Below are 25,642 nucleotides of genomic sequence, written 5' to 3' on the forward strand. Positions count from 1 at the left end.
ATGTTATTTAGTATAATCCCGAGTGTCACTTTTTTTTTTGAATGAGGAAAATGTTATAAAAAATATGCTTTTTATAGTTTCGACACTGTTTTGCCAGTGAGATTTTGTGAATATGTAGCAAATGTCAAATGAAATCTAACTAAAAGTCTTGTAACAGTTTCATATTCAGTATTACAATATGAGAAGACTAGATTAACATCAAACCAGTTTCCCATTAAAGCACAGAGTCTTCTGAGGGTTTTATACATTTACTTGTATGACAGTCTGCTACATTAATGTACATGTACCACTCATTTACATCACTAGATTAGATGTTCACTAGAGTGAAAGTGAAGCAGGATGATAGAGCGTCACAGGATAGAGGCAGTGAACATGAGACTGCTTAAAAACATTCAAGGGAAACAGTATAAAACTAAAGTTTAAAATATTTACAGGAGAAAATCTTTTCCAATATTAAAAAAACATTCCCTTTACATGTTTAAATGCTTACTGTATATGTGCAAATACTTGCCCAAACTTCATCAGCGTACCTCAAAAATAAATTAAAAAGGCAAATGAAGAGGGCGAGGACATCGCTATAATGACATCGGTTGTGGGCGTGTCTAACAGCTGCAGTGGGAGGAGTTTCCACTGCATTCCGAGCTTCTGCCTGAACGCTGCGGTGGACTGGCCACACCCCTCAGTTGCTGACTGGTCACTGGCCATTCAGTGGGACGTCCTACAGAAACACAAAGGTAAAAAGACTTAGGAGACCTATTGAGATGCCAATCAATCAATCAATCAATCAAGTCCATGCAGAGCATCACATGCCTGAAAGAAAAATAAAAACTCCCCAGCAGCAAATGAAGGTCAGAACAGCAAAACATGGCATAAAAACCTCTTCATATGGGCTTTGGGGATTTTAAACAACTGCAAGCTGACACAGAACTGGAAAAAGGAGCATGCAGAGATCGTCATGCAAAGAAACAAATGGCCTTCACAAACGCACAACCCTCCATTAAACTGACCTTCCACCTGCAGACCCTTCAGCCCAAAAACATTCAGATAGTTGGACTGAAATACAGGTGAAATAAAGCACAGCAGACGGAGCATTAATACCAGGAGGAAAGGAGAGGGAAGAGAAGAAAACCCTTAAAACATATATATATATATATATATATATATATATATATATATATATATATATATATATATATATATATATATAGATCCAGGCAAATGTTCTTTACAAAGAGACATTCAAAGCAACGGAACAATTTGCTCAATTTTATTTTAGTGGTTCTTTTTACGTTTTTATGGGAAAGTAAAAAAAAATTAAAAAATAAAATAAAAGAGCAGCAAATTGCTAATTCTTTAAATAAATGTCATACTAAGTCCAAAAAAATTGTAAGAAATGGTAATGGAAAATATAAGTCTTTTTTGAAGGCTAGTTTTTTTTTTTTTTTGTTTACTGTATATGCCAATAAATTAATTCTGGCATTCAAAAATCAACAAAATCATACTTTGGGTCCAAAAATGTGTTTGCAATCATTATATTCTTTAATGTCACTCACGCACATGTATGTGTGGATGCATTATGCACATTTGGTTTCGGGTCAGAAAGATTGTTTTAATGTTTTTGAAAGTCTCTTCTGCTCACCAAGCCTGCATTTATTTGATAAAAAAATAAAAAAATAATTCAATTTAAAATAAGTGTTTCCTATGTGAATATATTTTAGAATGTAATTTATTCCTGTGATCAAAGCTGTATTTTCAGCATCATTACTCCAGTCTTCAGCGTCACATGATCCTTCAGAAATCATTCTAATATGATGATTTTCTGCTCAAGAAATATTTCTGATTATTATCAATGATGAAAACAGTTGTGATGCTTAATTTTTGTAAAAACCCTGATTCATATTTTTTCAGGATTCTTTGGTTTGGTTTATTGGGTCTTGGAAACACAAACGCACCTCCAGGTTTCCTCTGGCTCTCTTCAGCACGCCGTGAGTCAGAGACACTGCAGGAAACACAGGACACAAACATCAGCGCATTATTCCTCTAGATGAGTGAGTGTGTGAGTGTGTGTGAGTGTGAGCGTGAGCGTGTCTTACGCTGGTCGATGACGATGCGTTCCATGCCCTCTTTGAGCTGGTTGGTGGATCTCAGGCGTCTCACGGCTCCGCTCAGCATCCGCTCCTGCTGGGACAGGCGACTCTTCAGACGATTGATCTCACTCTTCAACAGATCATCCTGATGGGACACACACACACACACACACACACACACACACACAGGAACAGGACTTAGCACAGGACTGCTGGGAAAACAATTCAAATGCATCATAGTTTTAAAGAATGAGGGTTGATTTCTTATCTTATATTTTTATTTATTATGTTTATTATTAAAAAGTAAAATATATATATATTTATTTAATTTCACACCTTAATTATGGTCACATTTTATTGTATTTTTTTCTTCAGGATAGGAACACTTCACAAGGGATTTCATTATTTTATCCAAATAAATAAATAAATAAAAATAAACTTATTTATACAAAGTACACATGGTTTTGTGTTTTTTTGGTGGCCAGGTTGATTTATTATTTCATAAATATTTTTTTTAAAATAAGTTTAACAATTATTAACTTTTTAAGAGAATAGTATTTTATTACACACATAATTAAATAAATACATGTTAATGATTGGATTTCATGAATTTTGTCAGTTATCTTCCTTCATTACTCTGTAGTCATTATATTTAAGCTTCACATAACAACAGAAATCCCTTAGACGACTGTGTGTGTGTGTGCGTGTGTGCGCGTGTGTGTGTGTGTGTGTGTGTTACCTGTTGAGTGTGTGTGCCGTCTCCTGAGGGCAGTGAGACTCTCCAGAGTAGTTTGAGAAGTCGGGCGGCCTCCTCCAGGACCTGCTGCATGGTGTTGACGCCGCCAGAGAAGCTCTTCAGCTGATCCACAGCCTGACACACACCGCAGAAAACACATTCAGTGCTGAATCATGAGCCTAACAGACATGAGACTCAGTGTGTGTGTGTGTGTGTGTGTGTGTGTGTGTGTGTGTGTGTGTGTTCTCACCCTGCCGCAGTCATGTATCTGTGTGTCCAGATCCGCAGTGAGTCTCTTGGCTTCACTGATCTGTTTGCGCAGGGCGTTATAGTCCTCTATCAGACCCAGAACGTGCCGGCCTCGTCGGTCCGCCCACAGCCGGTGTCCCGGTACCAGCCGGGACGGAGCATGGGAACCAGAGTCCACTGAACTACCGCTGTCTGAACACAAACACAACTTCATGACCAACATGTGAAAATAAACATTTGATTTTCAGGGTTCATCAGCGAATTTCACAAAAAAAAAATCTTGTGGTCACATAAAAAAAAATCCAAATGAAGAAGAAAATTAAGTTTATTTCTAAGATCACAAGACCTCTTATTTTGTTCATTTAATTTTAGGACATACTCTTTAGATTCATCACTGCAATTTAAATCTGTTGATGAACTGATCAGCATCTTATTAAACATACAAATATGAGAGAAAAGACCAAGAAATGTACCATGTGCAGCACTAGACGCGTCTGTCTGTAAGTGAAGAACATCTGATTTACCAGCTTCATCTGAAAGAAAGAAAGACATTTGTTTTCATGAATTTGCCTGTACCAGTAACAACCATTTATTGAACCCTTCTGCAGCTTTGACGTGTTACAGTGGTTTAAACAAACCTTCACATGGTAAAACCACTGTAAGCCTCATTGCTTTATAAATAACACATTTCCCATAAAGACATCGAGTCTGATATTGGAGTTGGTGTGTGTGTACCTTGTTTATGCAGCAGGTAGTTGATGTTAATGGTTGATTTGTGGTCAGTGCGGGTCAGTAGCTGTTGTTCTAGTCTCTGTCTCAGTGTGGTGTTGATCTGGATGCTTCTCTCCAGCTGAACACGCAGTTGTCTGATCTCACCCAGCAGCTCGCTCATATCCACTGCTGAACCGCCCTCATAATCAGACCCACGGCCCTCTCCTACACACACACACACACACACACAGTTATGAGCTGTGTCTCAAACCTAGTGAGCATGTTCAGTGCATGTGAATGTACCTTTGTGAGTCTGCGTGGAGTTCTTCATGTGCTCTTGTACTTGTAGCTCCACACGCACGGTCTGCAAGACCTGCTGGGTGTCACACAGCTGCTGCCTCTGATGACTGTTCTCACACTGCAGCCTGAAACACACACACACACACACGCTCACATCAATGCATGCACAAACATATGATGTCCTTAGACAACATTATAATATTAAATCAGAACAATTAAGTTGCATTAACAACTGACTCACTCAATCAGAACAATAACTGCAATAACTGAGTCACTAGCTGAATCGGTCAGAACGCTTCCTGCATTAAAGGGTTAGTTTACGTAGGCTCACTATTGGCCGACGCTGGTCATGTGTGTGATGTGTGTGATGCGTGTGATGCTGACCAATAGTGAGCCTACGTTCTGACGTACATCCCAGAAGCGCTGCGCTGTTACACTACGTGAATTCACTCAGAGAAACACTGAAGAAAATGAATAGTTGAATAAAGTCATTATTTTTGTTTATTTATTTAGTTTTTTTTGCGCACAAAAAGTATTCTCGTCGCTTGATAAACTTATGGTTGAGCCACTGTAGTCACTTGGACTATTTTAACGATGTCTTTACTAACTTTTCTGGGCCGGCAAGTTTCGATCCCATAGAAGCCTATGGAGGAGTGATCCAGCTCTCAGATTTCATCAAAAATATCTTAATTTGTGTTCCGAACATGAACGAAAGTCTTAAAGGAGTGGAACAACATGAGGGTGAGTGATTACTGACAGAATACAAATGTTTGGGTGAACAAACCCTTTAACAACTAGGGATGTTGAATATGAACATTTTGGGCGATACCGATAATTATTTATATTTGAAAGCCGATATATTGGCCGATAAATCTAAATCCAACTTTTGATATGATTTTTTGAGAGCCTGATTACAAAAGCAAAAGTCTCACCATTATGACCCTGGATCACAAAACCAGTCATAAGTCGCACGAGTATATTTGTGGCAATAGCCAACAATACATTATATGGTTTTTCATATCAAAATTATTGATTTTTCTTTTATGCCAAAAATCATTAGGATATTAAGTAAAGATCATGTTCCGTGAAGATATTTTGTACATTTCCTACCGTAAATATATAAAACATTTATTTTTGTGAGTGAATGCAGCGAATCGCGAACATAAATGGAGAACTTTAAAGGCGATTTTCTCAATGTTTAGATTTTTTTTGCATCTTCTGATTCCAGATTTTCAAATAGTTGTATCTCGACAAAATAGTTGTATCTAACCCTAACCCAAACCATACATCAATGGAAAGCTTATTTATTCCGCTTTCAAGTGATGTATAAATCTCAATTTAAAAAAATTGACCCATGTGACTGGTTTTGTGGTCCAGGGTCACATATACAGTACAGTAGCCTATACTGAACCAGAGTAAGATTCCTTCACTTTAAAATTAATTTTACACTCCAATGGCCAAATAAAACCAAAGAAAAAATCTATTGCCTTGCAAAGAAATAATGCCTAAATGCAAACAAGTCAGTGGACAACACAAATAAAAATGCATGTGCAATAGATAAACAAAATGGAATAGACTACGAACAAACAATAATGAAATCATTTTAATTAAACCATATTGTTTATGAGAAAATAACATGAGAAAAATATGTCTAGTTATTATTTATAAGTCATCAATGATTTTTGTTTTTGAAAAAGGAAATAATATATTATCCATCGGCTTTAATATATCGGCCTAATTTTCTGATAATGATAACATTACAAATGAACATATATTGGCCATATATTGGCCGATATCGATATATTGTCCATCCCTATTAATAACCGAATCACTCACTAAAGATCAAACTGGACTCAAAGCTGGCTTATTAGCAGCTGAAAAATGCTGTAAAAGGTTTGAAAGATTTAAAATCGTTTAAATATTAACTGGCTGTTCGTAGTTGAAGACACTCATTTGTAAAGTAAATGGGGGTGTAGGAAACACTGATGTGCAATAAATAAAAAATTCAGGGACGACATAATGAGTGTGTGTGTGTAATATGAAACTCTTATTAGCCAGCCATACATTTACCTCCTGGATTACAAATAATTGCAATAATTAAAACAACTCATTACACAGGCCCTCTGAGAACGACACATGATACAAACCAAACACATCACATGATACTGGATCTCTGCTTTCTGCGGCTGATCTCTTTTATGGGAAACATATATATTTGTCTGTCGATGGATGTCCCGTATGAGGCTGTGTGTGAGTGTTACCTGTACAGGTTGTCCTGTAGTTGAGTTCTCTCTTGTTTGAGATTTTCACACTCGTTTCTGCTCATTTCCAGTTTAGCAGTTCGTCGGGCCAAGGTTTCCCTCAGGCGATCGTTCTCCTTCTGTTTATCTGTTTAATACACACACACACCTGTGACAACAGCTAAAAGATTACATCCAGTAGTAGTTTGAACAGATTAGACAGGGTATCTGCAGAGTTTTAAAAATCTAATTTAAGACCCTTTTAAGACCTGCACAAATAAAATAATTTCTGTACGTCCATTCAGAACAAAAAACAATCTCAAAATAAATCATGTATCTCAGATTTTTTTACTTAAACCAATACCAATACATCTGTGCCTGTTTAAGTATGTGCTAATATATATCAATACATCTAAATTAGAGCTCGATCGATTTTGAATTTTGCTGAAACTATATTAATGCGATTAAAGAAAGGCAATAAAAAGACTTTTATCTTATCTTAGTCTTTCCTTCCTATGACGGGGCAACCCAGAGAAACCACATTAGTTTACATTGAATTAAACACCAGAAATAGTTTGTGTTAATACCGATAGTAAACAGAATAAAATATTTTATGCATAATGCCGGACTTTTAATTATTAACAAGCCTGAAATACACCAGGACTCTTATTTTGAAATGCATACACTTTACTACTTCACGTTATACCATACTAATTTTGTTTTATCCTTTACAATATTTAAGACTTTACGGCCTTAAATTTGATGAAACTTAATTGAAGTCTTTTTCAGGACCCTTAGGGAGAGTGTGTTACCTCGTGCTCCCTGGTTGAGCTGCTCTTTGAGTGTGTGGTTTTGGGTCAGGAGGAAGTGAAGTTCACTGCTGATGTGAGCCTGATCCTCAGAACCGGCGATGAAGATGTTAGTGGCTGATGATCACACATATACATATTAAGTGATTTGAAGATATTAGGAGCGTTGCGAGCATCTTTAAACATGCAGTTAATTTGTAGGAGTTTGTGTGTGTTCACCTGAGTCTTTCTCAGCTTCCTGTAACTTTCTTTCTAACTGTTCTCGGAGTCTTTCATTGGTTCTGATGGTCTCTTCAAGACGCTGACGCAAAGCTCGGATCTCGTGCAGGTGTTCTGCTAACAGATCTACAAGAGAGAGAGAGAAAACAATGCACTTATGTATTATAATGTAAAAGATTTCTGGCTCTCAATAACATAAGCACATTGTAAGCACTCATTAACATTGTCCTAACCAAGAACACAACCCTTAGAATGTCATATGAAATAATAGTCAGTAAAATCCAACTTTTTTATTTATTTATTTGTAGCAAATTTGAAACATCAGGCTTTTATGGATCATATAGTCTAATATAATGAGAACATGGAGCTCATACTCGAGGAGGGGAAAAAAACAATTTTATTCAGACACAAACCGAGGTAAAAACATTACATTTGGTGCAGGTGTTATTTATATGTCCAAAAAATAAGATGAAATTCTAATAACTTGTAAATGTAAAACAATGAGATCTTTAGAACATAAAAAACTACTTGCATAAAATGCATATAAATATCAGTTATCACTTTTTATCTCCTAATAAAATGCCTTAATAGGAAGATTATATTTTTATTAGAGTTTTATGATGAAAGCTCTGAAGTTTTTATTGTCGGGGGACAAAACATATAATGCAATGTATTACAATGATGATTGACAGATGAACCAATAAACCTCCCTCAAAAGCCTGATGATCATATTTGATATTCACATTTCAACATGATTTTTCTAATAAAACGATGCAAAATGATGGATAATCAAGTTGCTTCAGTCCAGCAAGTGTTCATCTTGAAATATTACTGACAATATAAAATATATTCTTACGTTTACTTTTTAAAAATCAGTAAAGATTTCACAGCAACAAGTGAAACATGACCTGAAGGCTTATTAAATGCTAATGCTAGTAGATTGTGTACAAGTTTTTTCAGCTGTTTTGATCATGTTAGAGGACTTAGAAATTTGCATATCAAATACGATACAGTAAAAATAATGTTATACTAACTTATAATGTTTAGTTGTACAGTTATGCGGATTTTGGACCAATGAGAGCTCATTCTGGGCAGAGTTATCCGGTGTGAGCAACCAAAGGTCACAAGCAAACACACAGTGAGCTCTACCTGAGTTGATAGTCTTGCCCGCCGGCATGTTCTGCTGCTGCTGCTGCTCCTCCGGCTGTTTGTCTTCGGTCTGGTTCTGTGGGTTGTTCTCCAGGATGGAGCGTGTGAGGTCCAGTTCACTACGAAGTGTAGCGTTCAGCTCCTCGCTGCCTCTCAGCTGCTCCTGCAGACGCCCATTCTCCCACTGTAGCATTCGGACACTCCCCTCTCCAGCATCAGCCACGCCCCCTTCATCAGCCACGCCCCCAGACACCGGCCCCATATCTGTAAAAGCATCGCCATTGGTTGCCTTCCGGCCTGCAAGAGACAACAACAAAAAAGTCATTTACAAATGCACAAGAACAAACAAGATCCGTAAATTAGTTTTAATACAAAAAACTATAATAATACAGGAATAATTCCTGTATTATTTTAATTTAATACTGTGAAGCTGCTTTGCTACAATCTGTATTGTGAAAAGCGCTATACAAATAAACTTGACTTGATCAAAGCTGAATTTTCAGCATCATTACTCCAGTCTTCAGTGTCACATGATCCTTCAAAAATCATTCTAATAAGCTGATTTTCTCAATAAACATTGATTATTAATATTTATTGTCTTTTTATTATTATTATTGTTTTTGTTGAAAACGGTTGGGCTGCTTCATATTTTCATATTTTTGTGGAAACTGTGATACATTTTTTTCCAGAATTATTTGATGAATAAAAAGTTCAAATGTTTTTACTGTCACTTTTGTACATTTAATAGCTGAATAAAAGTTTTAATTTCTGTCCAAAAAAACCTTACTTTTACTAAAACTTAATAGAAATATTTAAGAATACAATAATGACAAAAGTGAAAACAACAAATAATTAAAATGTTAAGTAAACTGAAAATATGAATAAATTCTATATTAGTATATGAATAATACTAAAATAACACTGTTTTAAACATCAAATTCTGTTACTTATCCATAACCTATAATTCAAGACAACAAGGCACCACTTATATGAAGAACAGGGCAGTCAAGAAGAGAGTAACACTTGGTTTTTACCTTCCTCTTTGGTGGCTTTTAGCACCTTCCTCCATCTGCTACGAGAGATGGCATTATGGGCCATAATTTGTTCACTCATGTTCAAAGCTGAGCTACTGTTAACCTAGACCTGGTCTCACTATAACACCAGATCTCAGTATAACTGTAATCCAGTAGACTACCACAAATTAGGCTTTTACGAACATGTATACGGTCTGAATGACAATTAAGCATCACTCAACTCGCCTATAAGAACGTTAGCACTAAACAAACTGCAAAGACGGTGTAGTCCATCCCGCGTTCACGGAGTACATCTCCAATCTCTCCCATCTATTGTGTCCCAGCTGCAAGGAAACCTGAACCAGGCTGTTCTGAAGAGAGATCAGGAGTAACAAACTCCTTCTGTTTACTAGTGTAATGCTATGAGAGTTAGTCCATCATCTTGTGCTGATGCCTTTACTAAAGAGCATAATCTATCCGTTTGCATGATACTAAACACTCAACACACAGCAACACACATGCTCAGGGCTCTGAACAGCTCTCAGGAGGGCAGAGGAGAAAACTGAATAATGCATCTCTAAGGACCTGTAACGGGACACCAGCCTCAGCTTCTGCCGTTTCACTTCATGACTCGAAATACTTAAGCTGACAGAAACGCAGATTAGGGCTGGGTGGTATATCGAATTTGTACGATATACTCATATATATTTTATAAACGATATAGGATGAGGCGACACCGTTTATATCGATATACAGTAGTTTGATTATAGCAGAGGACAGAGTGAGCTGCTGCGCATGAACCAATTTGTCTTAAACAGGAAGTCTTATTTTAAGGCAGTAAAAGTAACTTGTGAGATATAGTTAACGTGTATAGCTTAATGTGGCTTGTCCCGTCAGATACCCAAACCTGACCCGACTGGACCTGTTGACTGATTTGGCCGCTGCTCCGTTACTTTCATTCATTCATTTACTTATTTATTATTACTTTATATTATTGCCTGCCTGATGTACACAAGTTATTTCTGAGTTCGGCTTTCAATTGTGAGCAGTGGGTTGGAAAAATAAACGTGATAGCTCAATAAAAGTTTAAATCGATAGCCTAATAAATCGTGTATTTGAAAAAGAAAAGCCCTGCATCTCACATCTATAAGATGGATTTCTGTGTGCGATTACAAACGTTTGTTCCTTTTCTACGCATGTTTCTCAAAAATGCAACGTGGAAGTACGTGATGAAGTGTTGAAATGCCAATTCTGATGTTAGTTGAGATACAATCAAGTGCATTTACTAACAAATGAAATGCCTTTATACCTGATGAGGTGAGTGTTACCTGTGTGAATTCTGCTGGGGGTCTGCCTGCGCCGAGCAGGGGGGCTGTCCTGGAAGGATGAGGTGCCATCATTGGACAGTCTGTCACTCATCTCGGAGTCTGAGCACTGATCCATTCTCTGAACTTGCATTCGCAGTTGATGTTGCAGAGCTTGGATGAGCCGGTCTTTCTCCTGTAGTTTTGCAGAGAGCCTGTAAGACACACAAATAATTACAGACAGAACGAAACTGTCTTAGAAAAAGAAAAAAAAAGAGGGACTAAAACTAACCACTAATCAACACACCAATACCACACAAGACAATATAAGGAAATAAGGCTGTGAAAGAGTAAGGATTAATCCCAAATCCAATACTTTTACTTACTACTATATATGCATTAACTTTAGCTTTGTGGCATATAGTACATGAGCAAAAATAGTTTTATGTTCACTTTAAACCTGCTGTTGCCAAATAACATACTTAATCTACACTAAACACTACCCTTCAAAAGTTTAGGGTTTAATGTTTTAGAAAGAAGTCTTTTCTGCTCATCAAGGCTGCATTTATTTGATAAAAAAAAAATATTGTGAAATATTATTACAATTTAAAATAACTGTTTTCTATGCAAATATATTTTAAAATGTAATTTATTCCTGTGATCAAAGCTGAATTTTCAGCATCATTACTCGTCTTCAGTGTCACATGATCCTTCAGAAATCATTCTAATATGATGATTTGCTGCACAAGAAACATTTCTGATTATTATTAATGTTGAAAATAGTTGTGCTGCTTCATATTTGTGTGGAGATCATTTTTAATTCAGGATTATTTGATGAATAGAAAGTTTTTTATTTGAAGCATTTATTTGAAATAGAAATTACTTTATAAAGGTCTCTGTTATTTTAAATCAAATTTAATGCATACTTGCTGAGTAAAAGCTTTCATTTCTTTTGAAAGGTAGTGTAATTTGGGACAGATTAATCAGAAACTTGCATACTATACAGTATGAATATTATATGAATTGGGGATGAAGCCTAAATCTGGCTGTGAAGACCGCCACCCAAAGAGAAAATACAAAACAAAATCTTCAATTACTCCAAGAAAGGTTTCACTGCAGAGATCACACACACTGCACTGCACACGGGCCACAGCAGGGCAGCACTCACAGGTCAATGTAATGCTGTGTACTAATGGCAAGATTCTGGTTCTGTCTGCACAAATAAACCATCTGTAGCTGCTGCTGTTCTCTGTCGCCCTCTAGCTGAGAGCGCAGGTACTGCAGCTCCTCCAACACACACTCACAATCACTGTCAGGAGGAAGCCAAAGACTACAGCATCACACACAAGCTGGATTAATGAGTAATAGTAGCTACAGACTCAAGTGAAAACTACAGCACAAGCATATGCATACTAATACTGTTTTCATTTATCATCAACTACATAATACTTGTGTGTGCTTGCAAATAAAGCTCATTCTGATTCTGAAGAGTCCTCCTTGAGACTTTAGTATTTGTTAGATCGCAGGGCATCGTTCTTAGCATATATAAAAGCAGAAAGCGGTTCTCACCTGAGCTTCATTTCTGACTCCGCTCCCTCCTCATTATCCATACCAGGCCCTCCTGTAGAAACTAAAGGAAAACAGAAAACGCATATAAAAGTGTTTCAGTTTTAGTTATTTTAGTAAAGTTAAATTAAATGAAAATCAGAAATCCTGCTTTATATTTTAATTTTTCTTTTATTTCAGTTATTACAAGTAGCAAAACTGTTTGATTTTTTTTATTTATTAAAAACTCTCAGATACTGAAAGCACTTTTTGCTTATGTGTTTTGCCTTGTATGTTTCAAAGCTTTACTTAGTCAGTTAATAATTCCTAACATACAATTGTTTTTTTTTATTATTAATTCATAGTTATTTTAAAAAATAACTTACAATTATATAAGTAATTTAATAAAAATTCAAAAATGTACTTGATATTAAAAGTCAAGATTTGGGATCGGATCATGAGGTGCATAGTTACTCTGTTTTTGTGTATACTACTTACCCTGCTCTAGTTTCTCCAGCAGGCTCAGACTGCGGTCCAGCTGCTCTCTGAGCTGGAGACCCTGGTCAGAGTGCATGTCACTGGGTTGGAATAACTCCTCTAGAGCGCCTCTGAGCTCCTGCAACTGTTTACGCTGTTCCACACCCAAACCACGAGACACACGGATCTGTTCCCGCAGCTCACACAACTCCCGGGCCTGAGACTGGACCAGAGACTCAATTCTGCAGAGAGAGAGAGACGATTACATTTAACAAATAGGTAACACTTTACAATAAGGTTTCATTATATGAGTTAACATGATGTAAGAATAAAAATTATTTCTAAAGCATTTATTAATCTCAGTAAATTGCAGCATTTATTCATATATTATTCAAATCAAAAGTTGTATCTGTTCATATTATTTAATGGAACTAAGCTAACATGAACACATTTTTTTTTAAATTTTTTTAATTAACTAATGTTGTATACTGTTATACTGTAACAAATGTATTGCTCATTGTTAGTTAAAGGCATTGTTCACCCAAAAATCTAAATTCTATCATCATTTACTCAGTCTAATGTCGTTTTAACCTATTAGAAATACGAATTAAGATATTTTTAATGAAACCTGAGAAGTTTCTTTTCCTTCATTAAAAGGAACACGCCGACTTTTGGGACTTTACAAATAACAAGGTCACATGAGATACAGCCATCTTCTAACCAGTAGTAGCAGTGCTTCGGCCTTCTGAGAATATAGCTCCCAGTATGTATATGGTTAGAAGATGGCTGTGTCTCATGTGACCTTGTTATTTGTACACAATGTGACTATAGAAATCACAACATGTAAATAGGAAAAAGTTGGCGTTATTTTGTCACTTATTGGGAGCAGTATGCTAGCTGGAGCCATTTACCTCCAGTCTTTCTGCTAAGCTAGGCTAGCGGTGGGTGCTTCAGACAGAGTTACGGTACGCACAGAGATGAGAAGGGTGTGTATGGACTTATCTAACTCAGATACGATGAATAAGCCCCCAAAAGTCGGCGTGTTCCTTTAAAGGTCCAGGTAACCAACCATTGAAGATTCAAAAAGGTCATAAAGGCATCATAAAATTAAGTGATATGAATCAAGCAGTTTAAACCAAGCCTGGAAAGAAGATACAATTGCTTTATATAATGAACAGATTTAATTGAACCTTTTATCTACATCTAAACAATGATCGACACACATTCCTGCACATATTGTAAACACTTGTACATGCCGTATGTGATCCGCTCTATGTATGTGAGTGTATATGTGCATAAAAAACCTCAATTAAATCTGTTGGACTTGGATTAAAATGCTTGATTCAAATAGATTCATATTAGAACGTCTTTATGAACTTTTTGGATCTTCTATGTTTTGGTTAATTAGACATTCAAAATGGAAGAACAGAAACCTCTCAGGTTTCATTTGAAAATTTGTGTTTCAAAGCTTAACCAAAGTCTTATGGGTTTGGAACAACATGAGGTTGAGCAAATTATGACAATTTTCATTTTTGGGTGAAATATCCCTTTAATGCAAGTACAGTACAGGCCAAAAGTTTGGAAACATTACTATTTTTAATGTTTTTGAAAGAAGTTTCTTCTGCTCATCAAGCCTGCATTTATTTGATCAAAAATACAGAATTTTTTTTTAATATTGCGATATATTATTACAATTTAAAAGAATTGGTTTTCAATTTATTATACTAGATAATAGATTTCTATTTTTAAAACATTTGCTGCTTTTTTTTTTTTACTTTTTATTCATCAAAGTATCCTAAAAAAGTATCACAGGTTATGAAAAAATATTAGGCAGCAGAACTGTTTCCAACTTTCATAATGAATCATCATATTAGAATGATTTCTAAAGGATCATGTGATAGACTGGAGTAATGATCCTGAAAATTCAGCTTTGCATCACAGAAATAAATGATAATTTAAAGTATAATAAATTGAAAACCAATTATTTTAAATAGTAATAATATATCACAATATTTAAAAAAAATTCTGTATTTTTGATCAAATAAATGCAGGCTTGATGAGCAGAAGAAACTTCTTTCAAAAACATTAAAAATAGTAATGTTTCCAAACTTTTGGCCTGTACTGTATATGCATTAACTAATGTTAACATATTGTAAAGTGTTACATATAAATAAACCACAAGATGAAGAATAAATCCCGATGAAGGTTACCTGGACGGAGAGCCTGGTTGGCTGGCTCTGTTCAGGCTTTTCTCTTTCTCCAGCTCAGAGTTCAGTTGGGCGATTTGAGCCTTCATGATCTTCGTATCCTCATCTTCTTCACCTGCTGTGGGGTCAGAGGTCACACTCAGGAGCTCAGATGACAAAGACTTCTTCCGCAGCTGTCTCTGGAGGTGCTGGATGACTTTGTGTTGTCCTTCGATCTGTGACCTGAGCTGCTGGATGTGCATGGTGGGGTCGGCATGATAGTCGGAGAGTCGAGGTGAACTCAGGCCAGGAGAACTGGGGTACGAGGGGCTTGATGCGGTAATGTCAGGAGAAAATCGGTCCCGAGTGCCCGTGAGGACAGGAGACAGAGAAGGAACCAACCGCAAAACACCGTCCACATCTGATAGTGACATCAAAACAAACAGAGGACAAAGAAAAATAGACTTACATTAATAACAGGAAGGAGATGCAGTGCTCAGAGAAAGACGCCATATTAGTTACATTATTAAAACAGGGATATAACATGGTTTGGTCATGCGGAGGAAGTGATGCAAACCTTATGCAAACCATGTTAAAGAACACACGTACATGCTGACAAACATAAAACCAAGGTTTAAAGAAAAGTGCACTGAAATGTTTTATTCTGTCATTGTTTACTCACCCTCGTGACATTTACCCTTAGGAAAAAAACAGCACTCATTCTGCTAAATGCTTGTGTTACACGGGGTAAAGAAAGTCATGGTTTGGAACGATATTAGAAGTGAGTAAATAATTGGAAACACTTTACAATAAGGTCCCATTAGTTAATGCATTAACTAACATTATCTAACAATGAGCAATGTATCTGTTGTAGTTTTTATTAATCTTTGTTAACTTAAGTAAAAATACAATTTACATTGTAATTTCATGTTTTCTCAGGTCCATTAAATATTATTTACAGATTCATCTTTTGATTTTAATAATGTATTAGTAAATGACTGAATGTTGAAATCAACATTAAGATTAATAAATGCTTTAGAAGAACTCATGTTAACTAATGCAGTTAACAAACAGAACCTTGTTTTAAAGTGTTAGCAAATAATAATATTATTTTCAGTTCTTTACATCATCTCTAAACGTGATCACCATAAACGTGAGCATGCAGTCAGTAACAGTTTGCAAACCATGGATTATCAATAGAGAGAAGAGATTCTGAAATTCCCTTTCCATGCAGAAACCCTGACATGCAGTCTTATTAAAACAAAGTGTTTTCCCCCTGTCTACCTGTGCTACTGCCCTCCACCTCCGTCTCACTCCTTCCACTTGTTTCGTACCCGAGGTCCTGTGCCTCCACCTGCACCCCTTTATCATCTCGTTCACCAGGGGGCGCTAGAGCACACAGGCAGGGTTGAGAACAGTAGTCCCCAGACAGACAAACACAACATTTTCCTGTAACATAATGCCTGCGGTATCATATTTGATATGCTAATTTCGAAGGCCTCTGCATTATCAAAACTTTACTAAACTGTTGTACACAATGTTCTGTCTTCTGATTGCTAGTTTATACTTTTTAGTAAGTAAAAAGCCTTTTAGTATAATTGTAAAATCCTTCAGGTCGTGGTCTTTTTGCTGTGAAATCTTTCACAATTTTTATGAAGTAAATGTAAGAATACTTTTATATTGTTAGTAATATTTCAAAATGAACACTTGCTGGACTTTTATTTTTAGAAAAATCATGATAAACTGTAAGTATCAAATATGATCTATCAGGCTTTTGAGAAACATTTATTTATCTCTCAATCATCATTGTATTTGCATTGCATTATGTTTTGCCCCATACAATTAAAATTTCAGAGCTTTCATCATAAAAATATCATCTTACTAAGACATTATTTGGAGATACAACTGATTACAACTGATTTTTATATGCGTTTTAAGTAATCTGTTATACTATTAAGATCTCATTGATTTACATCACAAGCTATCAGAATTTCATCTTACCTTTTGTCCATTTAAATATCAGCAACTAGACAAATTGCATATTTTTGCTCAGGCCTCTAAATATAATGTAGGTGTTCTTTTTCCTCTGAGAATGAGCTCCATATTCTCACTATACTTTATATATAAGCCGCCTGATGTATCAAATTTGATATTCAACAAAAAAGCACATATGCAAAAAAATTTTAAACAAGCAAGTTTCAGCATCTTTTATATTAAACTGACTGTGTTTTTCTCACCTTTGTGCTGATCAGATTGTTTGTCCTTGTTAGAGCTGTGCAAAGCGATGATCGACTGAGCAATCTCCAGTTTCTCCTCTAATTTCCGGCATGCCCTCTGCCTCTCCTTTAGGGCCTTCTGTAAACCTTCGACATGGCCGTTCCTCTCCAGACTTTCATTTCCAGGTGCATCTCCATCTCCTAAACTTCTGCCACGCCCACTAAGCTCTTTCTCGAATTCGGTCATTTTCTGAGCACGCTCAGTATGAATCTGAAGAAGCATCAAGAGGTTCTTATGAAGATCCTGGTGTGAAGAGACAGATTCCAGAACATTCTGTTGCTGTAATGATTTGGAGCTCTCCAGGTTCTGAATGGGCGTGCTCGTCTTTTGTTGGCGTTTCCCAGTGCAGACTGGGTCATTCAGAGACTCTCTCTCCAGCAGAGCACGCTGAAGCCTCTCCAGCCATTGCTGCAACATTGAATCGGACAAGTTCTCCACATTAGACTGGTTCGGTTTCGAACAAACGTCTGCAAGAGACTGGACCGCGCCTTCAGCAGCTCTAATGCATTCACATAGACAGTCAGTCAACTGTTGCTTTTGCCATGAGGGAACCTTTCCTTCCTGCGATCCGGGAGTGTAATTCCCCTCCAGACCTACAGGTGTGCTGTTGTGCATGGCAGCGATAGTTGCACTCAACTTTTTAACAGCTGCTTCTGAAGTCCAGAGCTTCTCCTGCAGCTCTGCATTCGACTTGCACTGCTGCAACAGTGACTCCTGCATTGTGTCCACTTGTCGTCGTAGGTCAGAATCAGGTCCGGGTGTCGGACCAACCTCTGGGATTTGAGGGACTCTTGACCTGTCGTCACTATGCTGAGAAGTTCTGACCTGTCGAATCAAGTCCTCCAGCCTCTCAAAAAGAATCTTTGGGTCTGCTTGCCCAGGGATTTGGTCTATTTGGCTGCTTGTGGTGTCTACATTTTGGAGTGATGTGATGGCAGACTCCGCTGTGTTTAGGCAGTCCAAGAGCTGAGCATTGAGTCGGTCTTTCTCCTCAACAGCCTTCTGAAGTTCTGCACACTGACGCTGTACCGATACATCTCCTGTTTGACCGATTCCACACTCAGAGTCCAGGCTGCAAGCAGTCAGGTACGCAATAGTGGACTCTGCCGCTTGCAGGGCTTCCAGGTACTCTCGGTTGAGCTTGTCCTTCTCCTGTAGCTCCGCCTGTAGCTCGTCCCATTCCTGGACTTGTTGCCTCAGGCGGGAGATTAGCTCCTCTTTCTCCTGGCATTCCTGATTCAGCAACTCTAACTGCGCCATGAGCTCGGATTCCAGATCCTGGTCTGCGTTCTGTCTGATGTTAGTTTTCTGTTTTGTTCCAGTGGTTGGACTCAGCCTAGCATCGTCAATATGGTCTAGTTCAAGGTGTCCGTGCTGAGCTGAGCTCGAAGACATCTTGCTGTCAGTGCTGTAATCAGACTCCTCCGCACCAGTCAGGTCTTTGCTCCTGAGGCGAACGTGGTCTGAAGTCACCTCACTCAGATCCTCAGAACTCTGCCCAGAACTCCTACTGGGATTCACAGGTACTGGTAGCCGAGATTTTAAATTCACCTGAAACAAAGAACATTATTTTACTGATAAGATACTTTTGAAAAGACAAAGAAGCAGTGAAATCAGGTTTGGATGCATCTCCACACTAGAAGCAATAAGAAATGGGTAGAAGGGCCGTACTTCATGTAGTCCGCCACACTTTTGCCGTACTAGATAAAGCTTAGGGCTGGTAATTGGAAGGTTGCTTGTTCCATCCTTGCAAGCATTGAGCCATCACTATTTTGTCTTTGACTTCAAGTTGCTTCAGTGGGCTTGTCCATTTTCTGAGCGCTCTCAGTATTGATTTGAAGCATCATAAATAGATTCTTATGAAGATTCAGGCAGAATTGCTTCTTGCCGGGTTTGAACCTACAACCTTTTTGGTTACCAACCATTACACCACACATCCCCCCCTTATTCCAGTAGCATAAGTGTAAGTTGTTTGATTGATACTCACTGAATGTCTGGCCACGTGCTGCTTCTGATTCTTGTTGGGTTTGGTGCTTTGGCCCTGCCTTCTTTTTTCATCTTTCTCCTCCATTTCTTTCCTTTCTCTATGTTTGTTCTCTTTCTCCAGTGTGCTGGCAATTCTCTGAGAATCTTTACGGTCTTTTTGCTTCCTTTCCATGTTGCTGGCCATGCTGACCATAATCTCAGGGTAGAATTGACTTCCAGCATCAGAGGCAGAGTTTCGCTGCAGCTGCTCTTTTAGCATTCGAATGATCTTTCGGTGACCTCTGGCTTCTGAGCGAAGCACTTTCACAGTTTGGTGCAAGTCTCCATGGCTATCGCTTTCTCCAGAACTCTCTGCGCTTTCTTTGGACTCAGTGGCGTTTTCCTCCTTCAAAAGTCCACGGAGTTCAGATGCTTCTGAGCGGAGTTTGGCCACTTGCTCCCTACAGATTTCAGCAGTTAAGGGTTTGATGGGTTTTTAAAGTTTTGATTTGATATAAAAACCAAAGCTACTGTGTGAATACCTAGTTAGCCTGAACATACCTGAGTTGAGAGACTGACTCCGCCTCACAGTCTGTGAGAAGCGTTTGTAATTCTGCTGTTTCAGATTCGTCCCTGAGGAATCTGGACATGGGTGGTACTGCACCTTGCTCTCTCGGTGATTGCTGATTACTTTCACTGGAATCTTCTGGAGAACGATCTCCCTCATCACATATCTCCTTAGAGATCAACAACACACGGGACAACATTAAATACAAAAACAAGACCACTGTGAGGTTTCCAGATGAGTGCAAAAGTAAAATTCAGAGCTGAAGATCAAGATAACAGTAGATTAATACAAAACAGACTGATTCTGTCTCTTACCTTCATGTTTGGAGGCATTAGTCTTGCATCATCTTTAGCGGTAGGTGGCTGCTCTCTCTGTGGTTGCTACAGTAATGGGATGTTTGGTGACACATGACTTAACAACACAAAATGCCATAATGGAACAGAATATAAAGAAATCACACAGTAACGGTAGGATGGGTGGCTGCAGGTGATCATGGGTAAGAAAATAAGCCAGAAGGACAGAGAGAGGAGATAACAGGGGTTAGCGGGGACGGAAGAGAGAGACAAAAGAGAGACAGAGAGAGAGAGAGAGAGAAAAAAAGAGAGAAAGAGGAAAAAGAGAGAACTAGAGGGAGAATAAACTACCGCGGACACATGCATAAACACCCATTCAGCAGACATGTTACAGACACTAACTTCTATTAAAAGCCTAACCTACAGCTTACTAATGTTAGTAACTAGAAACTCATCTACAGACATGAGGTCAATCATAAACGGAACACGAAAGTGCAAAATCAGAAGATTCCTGCTTTCACAATGGCATCAAAACAAATTTCAGCTTTGCACAAACATATTCCAAATTACGAAACAATTACCGGAAAATGCATTTCTAAGACTTTAATACCTTGGTAGGTGTTGAGAGGTTGATAAGGTCTGGTTCTTTCTGAGAGTCTCTTAGATCGTTACCCTTAATGTCATTCTCCATCAGTACCACCCTCTTCTGTAGTTCGGCATTTACTGCCTGGAGCTCTAAGACCTGAAAGTGAGAGTAAAATGCAAATTTAAATAATCATCAAACTTTGTTTGACAAAAGTAGTACTTATTGGTTAGGCACGCACCTTTATTCTGAGTTGTTCTACAGTCAAGTGCTGGAGCTCCTCCTCTGGCCCCTCCCCCACACATATACTCATATAGGACGTCTGCTCGCCAATCAAACTCAGCGTGTCCACTAAAATCATCAGATTAATTAGCATATAGATCATATAACGATGAGTTCAAAGGCCTAATACTCAGTAATGAACTAACAAAACTAATTTAATTAAATAATGGGCAAATTATATAAATGGGTATATACGTACCAGAATCGTTGGCCTGTCCAACCCCTCCTCCTCGGTTCTGGATCTGCCCTAGTCGTGCTTGAAGAGAAGTGTTCCAGCGCTGAGCTTCCTCCAGTGCGTCACGCATGCTCTCTAACTCTGAAGGGTTCGAACCTGCACACATGTATATACACATTCAGTTAGTGGCATTGCAAACACTATATATTTCATGAAAACCTGCACACACGTATATATACACATTCAGTTAGTGGCATTGCAAACACTATATATTTCATGAAAACCTGCACACACGTATATATACACATTCAGTTAGTGGCATTGCAAACACTATATATTTCATGAAAACCTGCACACACGTATATATACACATTCAGTTAGTGGCATTGCAAACACTATATATTTCATGAAAACCTGCACACACGTATATATACACATTCAGTCAGTGGCATTGCAAACACTATATATTTCATGAAAACCTGCACACACGTATATATACACATTCAGTTAGTGGCATTGCAAACACTATATATTTCATGAATGTGCATCACCCTAATATTTACAAAAAAAATGTTTGGCCTTTGTATTATTTATAGGACAGCTGAGAAAACAAAACACAAGATATTATAAGGAGAATGGGAGTGTGCATAATCAGGATATGACAAACCGAATTTGTGCAATAGCATATTATTTGCATTAATCATGGCTCTGATATTCTCTGCATATTTAGTTTAGTTTAGTTTTCAGGTACAGAAATAAAGAAATCAAATGTAAAATCTATTCTTCATTGTATAAATTAAATTTACATTAATCCTTACTAAAGTTACAAAAGTTTAGTCAAGAGTAGTGAGTGACTTTTTGTCTTTTGTTATTTGATTACCATTAAAACAGACAGCAGCGAAGCAGGACTATTAGGCTGCTGCCATTTTTAGTTGCATGGATACTGTTACACAAGCGTTTTATTTCTCAACTATCTGCGTTAATTCAAGACATTAATTCAAGAACAGACTATGTTCAAAGGGATACTCACCAAGACGGGGATTTTGATATAATTTTGTGTGAAAAAAACATTCACAAAGACACCATGACGACCTTATTGTCGAGCCCTGCTGTATTTTGTATGCGTTTCATTTTGTTTTAGCAAGTATTTAATTATTTAACAACAGACATTATACAGCTCAGTGCCTTCAGACAGTTAATTAATAAACCATTGGTTTGTTATATCGGCCTTTTTCATGCTACTTTGCCGATAAATAGGTGCATCTCTACCTCCAAGCATACAAACTACATTGTGAGTAGAGAGCTACAGTGAGACCTGGGTTGGGAGGAAATTAATCGGGTGCATTTGTTTCAGTTTTGTGAGTGTGCGCAGAGAGATGACAGACAAATAGAATAAAACAAATTCAATTTGGATCAAATTCAAAACTATGTAGTGGGAATGAACAAGTTAATGGGATAGTTCACCCAAAAAGGAAAATTCTGTCATCATTTACTCACCCCCAAATGTTGTTCCAAACCTGTATGAATTTCTTTCTTCTGCTGAACACAAAAGAAGTTATTTTGTTGATAAACAGTTGATGGGCCCCATTGACTTCCATAGATTTTTTTTCAACTGTTTGGTTACTAACATTTTTCAAAATATCTTAATTTATGTGGGTGAACTTTTGGGTTTTTGTGTAAACTATCCCTTTAAAATGATCAAATAAAGATTTTTTCCTGATACACTCGCATACAAAATCTAAACCTGTAGGTGTTTTTGTTTTTTATCCCCTGATGGTTAGAGAGGGCATCGCAATGGCAACTATCCCACAAGGCAGATGGGCACAAGAGGATTATAGGTAAACAGAGCAGAAACACAGACCAGGGCATTCAGGTTTTTTTTTTTTTTCAGCATTCAGTGCCATTCAACACTGTTTATATGAAAACGCATGAACTTACAAGAATAAAGTGAGCATATGAGGATGTAATGACCGTTTTGAAGGTTAGTGGATAGGAAAGTTTCTCATTAGTATTTGTATATATCTTGTATATGTTTATACAAATATATACGTTTACAAATAAATAAACAGTCTGAATAAGTGAAGGCATATATGTGTGCAGAGGCAGGGTGGGGTGAATTTAGTAGTGTTTTAGTGTTGATGAGCCACACAGACAGTTAAAACACTTTTATTAGAAAGAATATTTTTTCTATAAATAAATAACATCACAGATGAATGAATGAAAGAATGAATGAACAGAGCAACAAACAGACAGAAAAAAAAACAGATGAACTGATGAAAAAAGCACAGAGGATGGCAGGAAAAAAATGTCCAAAAAGGACAAAGAAAGTTGAAAAACAGAAACAAACATACAAGCATATGAGAAGAAAGAGAAATGCAAGCTTTCATATGAATAAAAAAGGACAGTTATGTGGAGATGGATGATGTAGAATCTGGATGTGATGTTATTGTGTGTTCAGCTTTACACCAGAGGCAGGGCTGATATATAAAAGCCACACAGAAAGTCAAGCCAAAGCCTTTGACTGGCTTTAGCCCTGCATCATTGCTGCCTGGACAAACTAAAAGGTTCTGACTCTCTGTTTGGTATTTTGGGTGACTATATTTAAAGCATGAGATCTGATTGGTTGTCAGCACTCTCTGGCTGTACTGCACCTTCTCTCTGTTTGGCTCTCTGGATCTCTTTCTCTAGCTGATCTCTCAGCTCCGTGTTCATCTGGACGCCACTTTCTAGCTGCTGTCTGAGGAGTGAAACAGCTGTGAGCTCCAACTGCAGTGCCTGCAGCCTCTCAACACTGAAACAAGACAACATAAAACATTATTAAAATGCAGGTTTCAACATCACATTACAACTTATACAACCTTTCAGGTGTCACACACACACCTGTCATGCTCTTTGACAGCTCTGATGAGGTCGGAGTAGAGATGTTGTTCAGCTCTCAGAGCTCGATTTAACTTCACCTGCTCAGTCAGCAAATCAGATAGAGATGCAGCATCCTACAAAATCAGAAGGAAACCAAAATTAGAGATGCTAACGCATATCAGCTTAAGAAGCTGAATACCTGTTCACGCATGAACAGTGTTTGTGTACTTTTGTACCTGTTGTTGGTGATCTCCTCCAATTATGGTTCTTTCTCTCTGAGGGAGGGAGGACATGCTGAATTCACTCTCACCCAGTTGGGAGGCTTGATCCCGGGTCAGAGGCAGACGGCTGTCCCCTCTCTGAGACAAATTCTGGTGCAGCTCCTACAGAGAACCACTCCACAAAATCAGATGGAAAATGTACTGTAATATAACCTCATAGCTCATGGTAGGTAGGGAAACCCTTTTTCTTCAGGAAACCTTCTATTGCATTCTGGGATTTTCAATAGTTCCGATCTTTATCTTCAAGGCAGTGAGGGTATATTTTGTGTTTATGCATGTGTAATTTACACTTACAGTAATGATTTCTTCTTTAGTTTTGAGTGTCGATGTTAGGGACTCGATATTGGCTGACTGTCCCTCTAATCTTGCCTTCAGTTCTGAGACTATGGACTGAAGCTCTGCTAGAGAAATCTGTCACAAACACACACAGTTACTCTAAAAGTTTCATACGTTGAAACACACAAATTCCACACATTCATAAGACACAAAAAAAAAGACCTTGAGCTGGTTCTCTCTCTTCAGTGCTGCGTTAAGAGCTTCTGTTTTCTCTGTGAGCTCTTTCTTCAAAACTACCACTGATTTCTTACTGACTGTAGTAATGTTCAGCGTTTCCTCACTGTTTCGCCTGCTCAGCTCAGCTACAAACACACACACAAAGAATAGGTCTACATATAATTTAAGTTAGGGATGAATGATACATTGCTGACAATTACTGGGTACAAATCTTACACATCAGTGCACCTTTACTCTAAAACTTGTATTCTTACAGTAGAAACACGCTCTCACCTTCTCTTTCCTCAAGTTTCTCTTGTAACACCTCAATGGTCTGTCTGAGCTCCAGCACCTGAGGGGGCGGAGCTTCACCCATCTTCATTTCCAACAGGATCCGATCTTTGTCCTGTCCACGCTCTAGCAACTTCTATAAAACCAACAGAACATCACCTCACATTTTACATACATTTTCTACCACAACATGACTATCTTATGACTAGAGCGTTCGGACCAAGCGATCAATCTAAGCAGCCTTGCAATCAAAAGATTACAGGTCAAAGTCTCACATTGATGAGGGAGTCCTTCTCAGCCAACATTGAACGGAGTTCAGCGCTCTCTAGGTGTCCCTCCTGTGATGCTGTGGCATTCAGTCTCTGTGCGTTTCTGAGCTGCATCTGCGCGTCTGCCAACTGCTTGCGCAGATCCTGCAACTCAGCTGCACTACCATTTAGAGCCTGTAGGTGACGCTCCACACTCTCCTGCAAAGACAGAAACAAAGTCAAGAGCTTAAGACATTTATTCCTGCCTACATGTAGAGTGACAGGAAATTATGCTCATAAATG

At 37.9% G+C, this 25,642-nt stretch overlaps 1 protein-coding gene across 6 annotated transcripts in view; it reads right to left on the reverse strand.

Annotated features, from left to right (window-relative positions):
- Positions 1–229: 229 nt before the first annotated feature.
- Positions 230–25,642, reverse strand: part of LOC309478089 (myomegalin-like) — a 41,909-nt gene continuing 16,496 nt past the window's right edge. For 3 of the 6 annotated variants that reach the window (XM_082141540.1, XM_082141543.1, XM_082141542.1), the window contains exons 19-50: positions 25,367–25,558; positions 25,095–25,227; positions 24,807–24,946; positions 24,603–24,719; positions 24,264–24,410; positions 24,049–24,161; positions 23,820–23,959; positions 21,193–21,324; positions 20,953–21,062; positions 20,739–20,870; positions 20,150–20,215; positions 19,829–20,004; positions 19,290–19,728; positions 17,263–18,853; positions 16,310–16,414; positions 15,050–15,446; positions 12,861–13,081; positions 12,387–12,447; positions 10,842–11,032; positions 8,501–8,797; positions 7,352–7,477; positions 7,136–7,249; positions 6,345–6,471; positions 4,087–4,208; positions 3,808–4,008; positions 3,546–3,605; positions 3,074–3,264; positions 2,827–2,958; positions 2,094–2,232; positions 1,953–1,999; positions 1,008–1,053; positions 230–718 (exon numbers count right to left, since the gene is read on the reverse strand). In XM_082141540.1, the coding sequence (XP_081997666.1) occupies positions 603–718; positions 1,008–1,053; positions 1,953–1,999; positions 2,094–2,232; positions 2,827–2,958; positions 3,074–3,264; positions 3,546–3,605; positions 3,808–4,008; positions 4,087–4,208; positions 6,345–6,471; positions 7,136–7,249; positions 7,352–7,477; positions 8,501–8,797; positions 10,842–11,032; positions 12,387–12,447; positions 12,861–13,081; positions 15,050–15,446; positions 16,310–16,414; positions 17,263–18,853; positions 19,290–19,728; positions 19,829–20,004; positions 20,150–20,215; positions 20,739–20,870; positions 20,953–21,062; positions 21,193–21,324; positions 23,820–23,959; positions 24,049–24,161; positions 24,264–24,410; positions 24,603–24,719; positions 24,807–24,946; positions 25,095–25,227; positions 25,367–25,558 (6,321 nt within the window). In that variant the 3' untranslated portion in view covers positions 230–602. The remainder of the gene's footprint in view (positions 719–1,007; positions 1,054–1,952; positions 2,000–2,093; positions 2,233–2,826; positions 2,959–3,073; positions 3,265–3,545; positions 3,606–3,807; positions 4,009–4,086; positions 4,209–6,344; positions 6,472–7,135; positions 7,250–7,351; positions 7,478–8,500; positions 8,798–10,841; positions 11,033–12,386; positions 12,448–12,860; positions 13,082–15,049; positions 15,447–16,309; positions 16,415–17,262; positions 18,854–19,289; positions 19,729–19,828; positions 20,005–20,149; positions 20,216–20,738; positions 20,871–20,952; positions 21,063–21,192; positions 21,325–23,819; positions 23,960–24,048; positions 24,162–24,263; positions 24,411–24,602; positions 24,720–24,806; positions 24,947–25,094; positions 25,228–25,366; positions 25,559–25,642) is intronic. The other 3 variants (XM_082141541.1, XM_082141544.1, XM_082141545.1) reach the window with 3 other exon arrangements.

The sequence above is a fragment of the Leuciscus leuciscus genome, assembly GCF_965113295.1.
Source record: "Leuciscus leuciscus genome assembly, chromosome: 16".
Lineage (NCBI taxonomy): Eukaryota > Metazoa > Chordata > Actinopteri > Cypriniformes > Leuciscidae > Leuciscus > Leuciscus leuciscus.